Raw genomic sequence first — 15,740 nt, forward strand, 5'->3', positions numbered from 1 at the left:
ATTGGAAATAAGGTTTTCAGTAAAAATACATTTCCAAATAAACAATAAGAAACAAAGAATTAGATAAATGATCATAGGGTCACAGGAAATTGCAAAACAAATAGACTCCATATACCCTTAATCCATTTTTACTCCATGGTAACATTTTACATAATTTCCTGTCAAAACCAAGAAACTGACACTGGTACAGTGCACAGATCTTATATTCAGATTTCACTGGTTTTACAGGTACTTATATGTGTGTCCTATGCCATTTTATCATATTTGGAGGTCATTGTATCCACCACAATAGTAAAGATACTTAACAGTATATCACCCAGGATACCCATGTTGCCTCTTTTTGATCCTTTCTTCTTCCTAATCCCTGACAACTATTCATCTATTCTTCACTTCTATAATTCTATCATATCAAGAATGTTATATAAATTATATCATACAGCATGCAACTTCTTTTCACTCAGCATAATTCCACTGAGATTCATCTAAATTGTGTATTAACACTCCTATTCCTTTTCAGTTGCTAAGTATTATTCCGTGGTATGGATGTGCCACAGCTTGTTTAATCACTTACTATTGAATTATCTTCAGTTTCTAATTTTTTAATATTACAAATAACGATGTCTGCATTTGAGTACAAACTTCTATGTGAAGTAAGTTTTCATTTCTCTGGAAATAGCCTAGGAATGCAACTGATCATATAGTCAATATACATTTGGTTTATTAAGAAATAGCCAAACTGTTTTCCATAGGGGCTTCATCATTTTACATACCCACAGCAATGTATGAGAGATCCAGTCTGCCTGCATCTTCACCAATATTTATCACCATTTTAAAATTTGGCTATTCTAATAGGTATGTAATGATAGGGAAGTGAAAATTAAAATCACAACAAACTAACAGTTAACCATGTTGAACATCTTTTCAGAGTCTTATTTGCTATCCATATAGTCTCTTTGGTGAAGTGTCTTTTCATTTATCCATTTTCTAACTGGATTGCTTCTCTTTGTTCCTGTTGAGTTTTGAGAGTTCTTTAAAAGTCTCGTCTCATATACATGTTTACAAATATACTCAAACTGTACCTTGTCTTTTTTTTAAAAAAAATTATTAGTTATAAATGGACACAATACCTTTATTTATTTTGTATGTGGTGCTGAGACTCAAACGCAGTGCCTCACACATACTAGGCAAGCACTCTACCACTGAGCTATAACCCCAGGCCCCTTTTTATCTTCTTCAGAGAAAGAGTTATGGATTTTGATGAAGTTCAATTTAGTTTTTCTTTTATGGACTATGCTTTTGGTATCAGGTCTAAAAACTCTTCACTTAGCCCATGGGCCCAGAGATTTTCTCCTGTCTAAATTCTAAAAGATTTCTTCTTTTACATTTAAATCCACAATCCATTTTGAATTAATTTTCATATAACGAGTGAGGCTTGGATGGAGGCTCACTGATTTACCTACGGACATGCAGTTGCTACAAATACCACTGGTGAAAATGCTACCTAACCTTGTCTATCAAATTCTTTTACAACTTCGACAAAAATCAGTTGCCCATACTTGTGTGAGTCTATTTTTAGTTCTCTATTTTGTTCCTTGGATCTATGTGTTTTTATCCCTTTGTCAATATCACAGTATTTTGATTACTGAGGCTATATAGTAAATCTTAAATTTTATTTTTAGTTTTAGATGGACACAATATTTTATTTATTCATTTTTATGTGGTGCTGAGGATTGAACCCAGTGCCTCACATGTCCTGGGCAAGTGCTCTGCCACTGAGCTACAACCTCAGCCCTATATAGTAAATCTTAAAATTGTGTGAAGTGGCTCCTCCCACATTATATTTTATTTTAGTTTATTTAGTATTTTTTTTAGTTATAGTTGGACACAATACCTTTATTTTATTTATTTATTTTTATGTAGTGCTGAGGATTGAACCCAATGCCTTGCACATGCTAGGTGAACACTCTACCACTGAGCCACACCTCCAGTCCCTTATTTTAGTTCCTTTAATTTTCCATTTCAATGTCAGAATAAGCTTGGGTTAAAACTATAGATGAACTTGGGAGAACTGACATCTTTACTTCAAATCTATAAGCATGATATTTATCTCCATTCATTTAGACACTCCTTCATTAGGATTTTTTACTTTTAGCATACAAGTCCTATACATGCCTTGTTAGATTTACACCTAAGTATTTTTTGAGCCATTATGTTACTGTTATTTCAGTTTCTACACATTTGTTACTAGTATATATAACTTATTCTTAAATGATACTGTCTTACAAACTTGTTGAACTCATTTATTAGTTCTAGGGATTTTTGGTAGATTCCCTGTGATTTTCACTGGAAACTATCATGTACCTAAAAATAGGGAAAGTTTTATTTCTCCCTTTTAAATTTGTATCTTTCATTTCATTTTATTGCTCATTATGCTAGTAAAAATTTCCAGGATTATGTTGAATAGCAGTTGGGAGAGTAGACATCTTTGTCTTATTCCTGATCTTTAAAAAAAAACATTGCTTTTCACCTTTATGATGTTAACTTATGGATTTTCTTTTTGCCATTCTTTATCAAGTTAAGAAAGTTCCCAACTCTTCTTAGTTTGCTGTATTTTTATTATGTTTAATACTTATCCAAATGCACTTTCTGCATTAATATGATTTTTCTTCTTTAGCCTTTTAGTATGCTGACTTGAATGTTTATTGGGTACTGAAACAATCTTAAATCCTTGGGAAAAAAAACCCACTTGGTTTATATGCCTTCTTATGGATTTGTCTTCCTATTTTGTTGAGGATTCTGTATTATGTTTTTGAGGTATAGTTTCTGTACCATCTTCAGGTTATGATGTCAAAGGGTATAAGTTCAGGTACCCAATTTTAATTTTTAATTGATCTCTGTTCTTTTGCCTTAAATAAGAAACTATAGAATAGCAATAACAAGACTGAGGAGACTAGTGACTGCTTCGATTTTTGTTTTCTTTCTGTAACTTTCTAAAACTAATCTAACTCCATGCTGCATTCCTTTAAACTCTGCTCTAGCTGATAAGGTTATGATAAGGTATCTAAGGCATTTTCATAGAACCTAAGATTGTGTGAATCCAGTTGGAAAACCACAGTTCAAGGAACAGCTTTGTTTTTTTTAATCACATATTAAAAAATGAAGAGGGGCTGGGGCGGTAGCTCAGTGGCAGAGCACTTGCTTTGCAAGTGTGAGGCACTGGGTTCGATCCTCAGCACCACATAAAAATAAATAAAGATATTGTGTCCATCTACAACTAAAACAATTTTTAAAAAATGAAGAAAATATTTAAAGCATGTGTTGAAAGTAAGTTTTCTGAGAATACACACATAAATACGTAACTACAAGGAACTTCTACATCACCATTCAAGCAAAACTCCATTTAAAATCCCCAAATCAGTTACAAAATAAGCCTAAGAATTATATATACAAATGGACAATAAAGCACATGAAATGATCCTTAACATCCTTAATCATTAGTGGGATTCAAATCAAAACAAAGTATAATTTTATACCACTATGATGGCTATAGCATAAAAAAGTAATACATGTTGAAGAGAATGTGGAAAAACTGGAACTTTCACACACTGGTGGAAGTGTAAAGTGGTGCAGGTGAATTGGAAAATGGTTTGGCGTTTCCCTCAATATGTAAAGCATAGACTGACCACAGCAATTTCATTCCTAGGTACATAGAAAATTCAAAACATTTACCCAAAAACCTGTACTCAAATGTTCACAGCAGCATATTTCATAATAGTCAAAAAGTAGAAACAATTCAAATTCCATCAACTGATGGATAAACAAATGTTTATACCCACAAAATGGAACATTATTAGCTATTAAAAAAATGAAGCATTGATAGAATACTATAACATGGATGAACCCTGAAAATATTATGGTAAGTAAAAGACACCAGACACAAAGGGCACACATTGTAGGATTCCACTGATATGAAATGTCCAGAAGAGGCAAATTTATAGAAACAGAAAGAAGATTAGTGGCTGCCAGGAGCTGAGGGAAGGGACGAATGGGGAATGATGGATAATGTGTATAGGATTTCTTCTTGGGGTAATGATAATGTTCTAGAATTTGATACTAGGGATGGTTGCATGATTATATGCATCTATCAAAAACCAATGAATTATATACAAGAGAGAATTTTATGGTATATAAATTAGACCTAATAGTTTAACAGTCTAAAGAAAAAAACCTAATAACTATATAATTTTTCTTTTAAATTTCCTCCCATTGAAGTAATGTCAAATAAGTTTTCCTGAAAAGAGGATGCAAATATAAACAGATAATGATTTAACAAGCTGCATAAAAACAGAGCACATTACTCAAGCATACACCTAGGGGCTTCTGCAAGAGCTATTAGGAAATGTCTCAGAAGCCTCTTTCCCAAATACTGCATTTTTGCTTTAAATATAAGACATTTTTGGGCTGGGGTTGTGGCTCAGCGGTAGAGTGCTCACTGCTCATCTTGCATGTGCGAGACCCTGGGTTCGATCCTTAGCACCACATAAAAATAAATAAGTGAAATAAAGGTATTGTGTCCAACTACAACTAAAAGATAAATATTAAAAAAAAACAAATATAAGACATTTCATTTCTAATACAGCTGTTCATAAATCTCAAAGCATCTCTCAAATGTCAAATGTTTTCTCTCAGGCCAGCTTACAAAACCCTATTTAACTCATTCTGCATTTGAAGAGTAATACTGATTTTATTAACTTTTCTAACTCTATTAACTACTTAAACATTGGCTCTTTTATGAACAGCATTCCTACTTCATGCCAGAACTACATGTTCACTATTGGCACCGTTGGGAAAAGGAGGGCTTCATGCTACATATGTATGAGAAAGCACCTATCTTTCTAGGTGATTACCCTCTACATTCCCACAAAAATAGCAACTCATGCAAACCAACTGGCTTCTTTCTCCTCTGTAGACTATCTAGGTATCTAAGATGTTCTCAACTCAAGCACGCACTCTAGTGGAAAAATCAATGGAATTTGCAATCTGTTGAGACTTGGGTTTGAATCTTTGCTCCACCACTTACTAGGTGTGCAACCCTGAGCCTGTTACTTAACCTTTATAGGCTTCAGAGTTTCCTCTTTTGTCCATCTCATTCAAGTTGATGTAAATTAAGTGTCTAATCAAAGGGGGCATTCAGTAAATGTTTCTTCCCATCTTCACTTGGGAAAGAAAGAGCCATGATCTTGATCCATGCCCCATTATTTGTCTGTAGGTAGGACTGATTTGATTTTGTAAACCGAGGATTGACTGTATTTAAGCCAAGGCAAGAACATATATTAGTTTTTTTTTTTTTTTAGTACTCTGACACAGAAAATAAGGATTCAAAATTAGCATGATAGTAGAGAAAAAAATTGAACTTTGATGCATTATGCCTCTTTCAGAATTTATATAAATGATGAATTTAAAAGTTATAGATATGTTGTAGACAGCAAAATAAATTGTAACGAAATGAAATGTACTGCATCATACCCTAGCTGACTTTGTCAACACATTACCCAGGGCAGGCCTTCCTGAACAAATCTCAATTTTCTTATATAAATAGGGTAGATTTAAATTGTTCTCAGCTCTAAATTTCTATGCTAAAAAAACCTAAAACAGTTTCATGTTCCAAGATGCAAAAGTCCACTTTTCCAGTTTTAATTAGCACAGTGGAGTGAACAGAATGCAATATTTAAAGAAATATACCAAGAAGTAATTTTTTTTAATCCAACAGCATAGAAGATAATTCTGTATTTTCACCCTGAGATGTTATTTTTGTTCTATATCTCTGTCCACAAGTTCAGCCCACAAGAGGAAGTTTGTAATTTATTTTTGTGGTACTGGGAATTGAACCTAGGTATGCTGTACCACTGAGCTACATCCCCAGCCCTTTTCAATTTTTGAGACAGGATCTCACTAAGTTATCCATGCTAACCTCAAACTTGAAATCCTCCGATCTCACCCTCCTGAGTAGCTGGGATTATAGGTATATGCCATCCCATCCTGCCTGCAATATTATTTTGATAGTTAAATTTCCCCAATGTTTTCATTTTATCACTCAAGTGAGAAACGTCACTATAAAAACTAGTAAAGTTGTAGAACAAGCAGAATGGTGATTTGTAAGTTATATAACCTAAGAGGGGTTATCAAAGTTTTCAGGGTAGAACAGGGATAAGACCACCTAACTAACACAATTTGGAAAAGCATATAAAATATACTTTTCTTTAGAAAAAAGTTTAACCTATTGACTTCAAAAAACAGACAACAGAATGTAGAATTGAAAAAAAACACTGGTGTAGGGAAAAAGGGTATAATTTGTACAATCTATAATTTAGGACTGCACTGATCAATATGGTAGTCAATAGTCACTGGTTACTGTTACATTTAAATTAATTAAAATTAAAAATTCAGGGCTGGGGATATAGCTCAGTGGTAAAGTACTTGCTTAGCATGCATAAGGCCCTGTGTTGGATCCTTAGCACCATGAATGAATAAATGAGTGAATGAAAAAAAGAAAGAGGAAGAATAAAGGGAGAAAAATTTATTTCCTCAGTCACATTGGCCATATTTCAAGTGGCTACTGTATGTACTGAACAATGTTGATCTAGAAATTTTGTAAAGTAAATCTTTTATTATTTTGTATTGTTTTCAGGTAGAAACTTCTGCTCCTAAATGGGAAATAACATTTCAGAAGCTGAGGATTTTACAATAGGTTTTATAAGATTTCTAGAAGAGACTTCTCCTAAACCACTGCCCTTGAGATGCAATTCAATTTATTAATGTCAAAACGATCTTTTGCTTCAGTCTATCATTTGACATCTGTTTCTAACATATCAAATGACTGAACCAAGTTTCCTACAAGCTTTGTGAACCAAAAGTTCAGAGCTAAACTCACAGGTCTGATTCAAAGATGAGATCATAAACATATATAAGATTATAAAAATCAATTTATTCCATGGATATATTCCTAAGACTTTTTTGGGCAGTACTGGGAATCAAACACAGGGCCTTACACATGCTAGGCAAGTGCTCTACCACTGAGCTACATCCCCAGAGATGTTCTAATTAAGATGGGGAAATTTCATTTAACTTACTGTGGCATTAATTATATTTATACTACAGGAGAGAAGAATGACAAGAATCTAAAAGTGCTTTTGGATTTATCCCTCACATAAGTATAGGATACCTAATATTTAGGAAACTGGCACTATTTCATGAGAGCAACAACGAAAAGACTCACAATGTGTTGTCTCCAAATGGGGCAGCAGGCTAGCTTTCCATCTTATAGCTGCCTGTTCTTTACTTCATTTGCAGTCTGCTTTCTGGTTGACATCTTCAAGAAAGGTAAATATGCAGCGCAGGTAATGGCAGCAATTGAACATTCTGTCATGGTTTGTCAAGAACATAAAATAACCATTTATTATTAGGTATGACCAAATAATAATCTTGATCCCAGAGGTGTGTGTTCATGATGGGCAGACACTAGCAAAAGGGTGAGGATGCTATTTTACATTGTTTGGTAAACTGTAACTTCTTAAAAAAGATGAAGTAAAAACATTCCCATGTTAAAAATGGCTGCATCAAATACTTTTAACCCTCGCTATATATTCTCTAGTAACTGCAAGTTAGAATTAATTAATTAATTTAAAAAGGAGAATGGGGGGAGAGTAAGCAAAAGGACAGTAAAATAAAGTGGCATATGATTAAAGATTTTTTTTTCAAATTGAATATTATCAAACTGAGTACTGAGCCAGTCAATGTAGAGATCATATAGGAGGGACAACCAGCTTGATATTAAAATAGATTATGATCAATAGCTGTCAGAAAATTGAATAAAAGTTAAAATTGTTTTTAACTTTTTTTGTGTAATTTTTTTATTAGTTGTTCAAAACATTACAAAGCTCTTGACATATCGTATTTCATACATTTCATTCATGAGGATTATGAACTCCCATTTTTATATGTTTAAATTTTTAGTTCACTATTAAGCAAGAAAACTATTATATGATTTAGGAAGATTTTAATTCAAAATGAAATGAAAACTCTTGATGGTTAAAGAAAAAGCTTTGATATAGTCAATTAAACCTAACAGCCCATTTCTAGGCAATACCAGATGAGTTTACTGTAGTTATCAGACTTTTCAAAGTCATATTCTGCAAAGCACTTGTGTCCTTTAATTTTTATTTTTAGGAAGTTGTAGATGGACAGCATGCCTTTATTTTATTTGTTTATTTTTATGTGGTGCTGAGAATCAAACCCAATGCCTCACACATGCTAGGCAAGTGCTCTGCCACCAAGCTACAGCCACAGCCCAACTTGTGTCCCTTTAGACTTCAATAGGTAGTTTATGAAAAGGGGTGCCAACATCAAATCTCAAATGCTGTGGGCTATATATTTGTTTTGCAGATTCATTGTGAACATTATCTTAGAAGTTCTAAGAAGTTATACAGTTAATATACTGGTTAAATCTTGTTTAACTCCATATTTCCCAAACTTATTTGATTATTTCACACTCTCTTGGCTTTTTGGAAGGGAGATGGTTGTTGGGGCATAGCTATATCTTTTTTTAAAAAAATATTTATTTTTTAGTTGTAGTTGGACACAACACTTTTATTTCACTTGTTTATTTTAGTATGTGGTGCTGGGGATCGAACCCAGGGTCTCGCACGTGCAAGGCAAGCGCCCTACCGCTGAGCCACAACCCCAGCCCCACAGATATATCTTTTAACATCACATCTCTAGATACTTCTGTTTAAAAATTACTGTGTAGTATTTTACTGTTTCTTAAGTACCAACACCATATAACAGACAAAATCCAAAGGATTACATTTCTAGACAGGGAAACCCAGTATTTATAGCATATCTAAATAACTAAATTTATTTGTAGTAATGGGGAAAGAGATGTGCTATATTATTTTCCTAAAATGAAATTAACAGAATTGACTGACCCTAAAACTTAAAAAAGGTATGCATACTTAGTTTTGGTATGTTTTAGAAAGAAAATTAAAATTCTATGTATTGATGCTATATATTGACTTTAACCATTTATTCTGGGACTCATCTTCAAGAGGTTGACACAGGATATTCCATGTTTCTTCATATACAATATTATTTTATGTAGTGTGAAGGAAAAAAAAAAACATTAAATCATGACATGTCACAGACTGTGAGACACCTTCGATTTTGAGCAATGTTAAAACCTAGACCATACTTTCTTCCTTCTTCCTTACATATTCTTCACCATGTTCTTGATCTCTTTTTTCCCTTTAAAGACAATATTGAGGCTGGGTGCGATGGCGCATGCCAACAGCTCAGGAGGCTGAGATAGGAGGATCGCAAGTTCAAAGCCAGTTTCATCAATGGGGAGGCACTAAGCACCTCAGTGAAATCGTGTCTCTAAATAAAATACAAAATAGGGTTGGGGATGTGGCTCAGTGGTTGAGTGCCCCTGAGATCAATCCCCAGTATTAAAAAAAAAAAAGACAATATTGAGGAAAGACCAAGAAGGACAAGACTTAATCCTTACAGCTATATTCAAGTATTATGATGTTCCATGCTCTGGGACATGTATCTGCCAGGGTGTAAATGATGTCTTTTTATTTTTTGTGTCCTTTTTTTTATGATGACTGTTTACACAGATCAACCAATAAAATCATTTTTATTGTTCTGCTTGATTCTGAAAAAAAATCTGAGGAAAACAAAGAACTTTCTCAGATAGAATGAATCATCCCTCTTAAAGAACTATGTATTATTTATTAAACACTTAAACCATGTATTGAACAAGTGTTTTATATATACCATTTCATTTGTTTTTCACAACTGTGAGGTACATATTATTTCATCCCTATTTTACAGATCGAAGTACAGAGATATTAATTAACTTGTGTAAGATTACAAAAGTTATTACGTATCAAGAGCCAGGACTCAAACACAAGTTTTTATGCTCGGAAGTTTATATTCTTTAAAATTTTGACATTAATCCAAATTATCCCACTAAACTCCTTCTAAATTTTAAGGGGATAAGCAAAGTTGAAATACTTAATTACAAGTAACTAATGTATTATCTTAAAATAGGCCAAATGTAGTAAATTATCATTATGTCCTATATAAATATATTTTCTCTCTCTTGAACTTGTTTTATAACATATATATTTATGTTTGTTCTGTTAAATCCTGACAGTTTACTTAACAAATTATGTTTTGTTTTTTTCTTTGCTTTTATATCTTTTGGTTAAGTTTGTTCCAGATTAGTGATACAGGTTCCTGTATTAACTTTAAAAGAACACACTGAATGGTGAGTGGGAAGGAAATAACATCTAATGCTAGGCATTATCCACCAAAATACTGAGCACTATTACACTTATGCATTACTAGACTAGGGAGACCAACAACATGTCATTGTCCTTCATTATAATATGAACTATTAGATCTAAAACATTCAGTCTGCACTGGGTGAATTGTGCCACTCTGACCTCACCCATCATTTACGCCCTGGCAGATACATGTCCCAGAGCATGGAAATGTAGAGCAAATCTTGTTAATTATCACAATGGTATGAAATTTTTAGTGGATGATCATCTTAAAAAGCCCCTCAGAGTAATTATTCTGTAATTCAGACATCTGGATAAAGGATCTGCTATATTTTTGATCATTTTATAATTTACCAAATGTTAAGTCCTTGGTCAGGAGTGCATACCTCAATTATGCCACTCTTCTTATATAAAAATAGGATATACTTATTGTGATTTCCAGAAATATACTACAGAAAAGGCAAAATCTGTCTATACTTGTTTCTTTAGCTAGATAAAAAAAATTAATTCTTTATCTTAAAATTTAAATGCACCCAAGAAGTTTCACATTTTGGATCTACCCCATTCATACAAATCAAGCTGCCAAAATGAGCAAACTTTCCTAGATTAAAAAAAAAATGGCATCCTATATTATAATCACTGTAAACAATGAAGTGTTCAGCAATATGTCACAGTTACTTGACAGTTGACATGTAACAATACCTGTTCTCTCCTCAGATCTTCACTTGGGGGAAAGAAAAAATCTAAAAGGTAGTAACAATGAAATAGGGAAAAGAAAAGAAGCTTAATAAAACATCTTTTCCCCCCAAAATCAATGGTCATACTTTAATAGGACATTGTCCCTACATATGAAATATAAGAAACCTATATAATTTCGATATAGAAATACTATAGGATCTCTATAGTATGCTGTATATTATAATACAGAATACTATATCATCTCTTGAGGTTTAGAATGACTGCACATTCACTAAAGATGATCTCCAATACAAGGATCTTATTTTTTGTGAGCAAATATTTTTTAAATTTTTTTAGTTGTAGATGGACACAATATCTTTGTTTATTTATTTTTATGTGGTACTGAGGATCAAACCTAGGGCCCCCATCTGCAAGATAAGCGCTCTACCACTGAGCTACAGCCCCAGCCCATGATCAAATATTTTTATAGTTAAAATTCTTCAATGCTTTTCAGGTGCTTATTTAAAGACGTTAAAGTGGTTATTTTTATGCAACACATTGTATACAACACATTGTATTGTGACTATTTTTATACAAGAAACTTCTGTAGAACAAAAATAATCTCCTTAATTTAGCTATTTTGAAAGTTGTTTAGATTTACTATCATTTATACCTATGCCACTGCAGCTGAGGAAAAAAATATCGAAGTTCGGGACAACACTTACTAGTTTGTAAGCCTAACAGCAGTGACAAGGGTTTTGTAGAAAAGAAGAGCCAGCACTCCTTGATATTCATTTCCTAAACAGTCAAACACCCCAAAATGTACTAGCATCTTTAAATAACTCATTAAAGCATTCTGAATTCACCTAGACCATTTAGGAAGTGATTTTGATTTCTATCTTGCATCAACCCTTACTTTGCTTACACAGTACTTCCTTTATTATCCTAAATTTGCTTCTTTAAACATTCGGCCTAGTTCTAGCCTATCATGTTCTGACCCATGTTTGAGTTCAACCACAAGGGTTTTTTTGTTTTGAACACCATGAGACTCTCGTGTGAGGTCTTAAAGCAGGAAGGCTGGTGTAAAGGAATAAAGAAACTGCCTATGTTTTTATTTTTAGTGAGGCACTCAGGTATTTTACATTGTTCATATTTCAATGTAAGAGTAAAATAAGAAAATAAAAATAAAGTAAAAATCTGACCTTCATGATTCCCTTGGCAGACATTTACTAATTCCACAATATGTCCATGTCACGTATTATGTTAAATGCTGAGGATGTGGAGATAGAAAAGTGTCTCTGCTTTCAAGAGTTCACAGAATACTACAGATAAGACCATAATATAAAATTTTATATAAACCAACCCTGAAATCTTTTAGCCTGGAGAGAAAAATTTTGATGTACCTGCTCAAGTAACTATTTTTAAAACTCTCAATGTTACTCTGATAAAATTTTTTCTCTTATGTGAACATACTACAGAGGAGATAGCATAAAATAACATTAGACCTCAGAGTGAAAACTCTTATCTCTTCCCTCACTGGCTTCAATATTTCCAAATTGTATCATAACTGACTTGAAACAGCTGAACAACCAAAGGAAACAAAATATCTAAAGGCAATATGTTCCAGTTTAGTTTTAATAATTCTAGGTAATGCACTCTGTTTGACATACCTTATGCCAGAATAGCAATTAAAAACAGATCTTTGCAAACTGCAAATTGTGGAATCCTATTTGCCAGGTTTTGGAAAACATGACAGTAACTGAAATAACAAGGCTTTACCAAATGAGATCTCTTACAATAATCTGTTTCTGAAAAATACATGACCTCTAATTACTGGCATATTTATATCCTGAATTTTTCCACAAAGGATTTGAAGCAGCTACCCTAACATAAAACAAAGCATATGAAATGTATCCACCTGGCTTTGAATTATGGCTCTACCATTTACTATGTATAATCTTTGTGCCCTTAACTTCTGAGATTCGGTTTCCTAATCTGTAACAATGAGAACCATAATCCCCCTGCTGGGTCATAGCAAGGATAAAATGAAACAACACATTACCGGGTATATAGTAGATGCTAAAGAATATTAGTTTTACACCTTCCTTACCTAAATGCATGCTATATTGAAAAAGGATAAGGCAGAATTTTAAATGATTTCCCCCTACATATCAATACATGCCAAACATAAACATGTGTTGCAGTTGTTAATGTCTACATCTAAAAATTCAGGCTCAAAGTTAATTCAATTTCTTTCACAAGTTCAGCACTTTGAGAACATTTTATTAACCTTTTGTTTTTAATGTAAAAAAATTCTAAAAAAAAAATGAAAATTGGACCTTGGCACACAGTTTTTCACACTGGCCATTTGAAGGATAAACATTCTAAATTTGATTTTCTTACAAAAGAATTATAGTATTAAACTGGATAGCGATTTTAAATGAAATTCTCGTAATTCTGGCAATCTTAAAAACATGAATTCCTTTTTCTTACTTTTCTTTTTAAGGCAACATATCAATGTCTTTCCTATCCAAGCGTAACATTTAGATTTTAAAAGCATGATCCAAGTCGCAAAATATTAAGCACAAATCGTAAGCACTATTGCAACTCTGCATTAAGATGAACAAGTAAACATTTTTTACAGTAGTGGAGGTAGCCGGGGAAAACGTTGAAAAGCGATTTGAACTGATCTCCCTCCCCCTCTATCATACCGGAGAAAGCAAGTGTCCCGCATCTCAGATCAAACTGAGCCTCGGTTTTACTGACGTAACCAGTAACCCTATCCACCTCTCACACTGCGGAGGCCGGCAGGGCAGCGGCTGCCGCCAAGTACACCACTCATCGGAGCCTGCCCCATTCCACCCCCGCGTTTCAGTCATGCTTTCCAGAAATGGGGTCACTCACTCAGTAACTATTACACACACGCAGCCTATCATCCTCTAATCCCCCAAAGTCCGCTGCGAGGAAAGAAGACAGCAAAAAGTCAAGAAGGAAGAATCACAGACGCGCCACCATCAGGAATTGATTTTCCACTTCGGAGCGGAGCGCTGATACCCTGGAATGAGTCTTGTCTGGATTATTTTCGCAGACCCCGAGTTGGTTCTGGGATGAGAGAGGCTGCAAAAAGCTCAGGGCTGTGATGTGTCCGGGGAAATTCTGTTTTGCCCGGTGGGGATATAGTTTGGGTTTTCTGGCACTCGGGGGGGGGGGGGGGTGTCTCAGGGACAGTCACCAGATTCCGGACCATGAAACTATGAAGCCCTTTACGGCGGGCGCTGATCTTGAATATTACCCGCTCACCTCCACGGACAGGAAGCTCAAGTTTAAACTCGCAGGGATGGGGGTTCTCGAGCTCAGTGACCTCAGAAACCTGGGGGTTGGGGGTGGAGGACTTCAAGCTTCCACTTTCTCCTTTGCAGCAGCAGGAATCGCTGCTACAGATGGGGAGGCAAAATACTCAGCAGTCCTGCACCCCTTACCTGAAACCCCCATGAATCGCCACCCCTGCCCAGGCGCGCCCTTCTCCAGGCAGCGACTCCCTTCCCCTGGGCTGGACTGGAGTCCAGCTCCCCCGTGAACTCCCTCACCCCGCAAAGTCGCCAAGGTCCTTGGAACCCTCAACCCTCCAGGGCCAAACTTCTCAACTCTCCGCCGGCCCCCGTTCCGCCTCCTGCTTCCCCCACGCAAAGTTGATTAAAATCAGCTTCTTGCAAAGCCCCAGCACCCACTCCAAACCCCACGCGCCACCACACTGGCAGCCTCCTGGGTGAGGGTGAGGAAAAGACAGACGGGCAAACACACCAACCCAACAACCCAAACCGGAATCCCGCACCCGGGGCAGACACGAGAGAGACAGAGAGAGAGAAGGGACCGAGTGGCCAGCTCCCGGGGAAGAGGTAGTCCGCGGGGGCGCGGGGAGGAGGCGCGCCGGCCCTAGCCGCCCAGCTGCACTCACCTCAGCGCTGTCGGACGGGCTCTCCACAGCCATCTTCTGCCACGGGTCCGCCAGCTGCGCCAGCGGCATCTTCCCCCCCTGCCCGCCGCCTTCACCGCCTCCTCCCTCCCCGCCCGCCCCGCGGCCGGCCCCGCTCCGTCGCCGCCCTAGCCCCACGGCAGCGGCGGCTAGCAGCAATAGCAGCGGCGGCCCCAGAGAGAGCTCGACGCCGACACTGACCGCCCGAATGCGAGCGCCTGGCCACAGACGCCCGCGCGCCAAGCAAGAGCCTCGCGCCACCGCTGGGCACCGGGTCTCGCCCCTTTCTTTCTCCTCCTTCCGCCGCCGGGACTACGGCTCCGCCCCCCGCTCCCGCCGGTTCCCGCGCCCGCTCCCTGCAGAACAGCGACCGCCGCGCGCTCCCCCACTTCCGCTCACAACATGGCGCCTAAGCGATACCTGTCTCTCAGAGCGAGGCTCAGCCGCCGCCGCCACCGCCGCGCGCACCCAGGGGCGGGGCTAGCTGAAGACTCTGCCCCGGGCCGCTGCGCTCCGCTCCTCCCTTTTCCCACCCCCACCCTCCTTTTAGCCCCAGCCTCAGCTTCTGGGCCTCGCCTACTTTCAGGAAGGGCGAGCCCAAGAGATCTGGGGGCGTCGGCAAGAGGCGGGGGAAAGAAATGGGAAAGACAGGAGGAACGAAAAACTGGGCGCCTTTAACTGCCACGGGTCCAAGCAGATCTGAGGCTTCTTGGGAATGAGAACAGTGGTCCCCGCCCAAATAG

At 36.8% G+C, this 15,740-nt stretch overlaps 1 protein-coding gene across 3 annotated transcripts in view; it reads right to left on the reverse strand.

Moving 5' to 3' along the window:
* Positions 1-15,467, reverse strand: part of Rps6ka3 (ribosomal protein S6 kinase A3) — a 108,986-nt gene extending 93,519 nt beyond the window's left edge. Inside the window, exon 1 of one of the 3 annotated variants that reach the window (XM_071606729.1) lies at positions 15,418-15,467. Coding sequence is in view for 1 of the 3 variants with exons in the window: in XM_027927349.2 (XP_027783150.1) it covers positions 14,980-15,048 (69 nt within the window). In the remaining 2 variants the exon portion in view is untranslated. Of the gene's footprint in view, positions 1-7,276; positions 7,396-14,979; positions 15,087-15,417 lie in introns of those variants that run through there. The other 2 variants (XM_027927349.2, XM_071606730.1) reach the window with 2 other exon arrangements.
* Between the last annotated feature and the right edge of the window lie 273 nt (positions 15,468-15,740).

This window comes from Marmota flaviventris, chromosome X (assembly GCF_047511675.1).
Source record: "Marmota flaviventris isolate mMarFla1 chromosome X, mMarFla1.hap1, whole genome shotgun sequence".
NCBI lineage: Eukaryota > Metazoa > Chordata > Mammalia > Rodentia > Sciuridae > Marmota > Marmota flaviventris.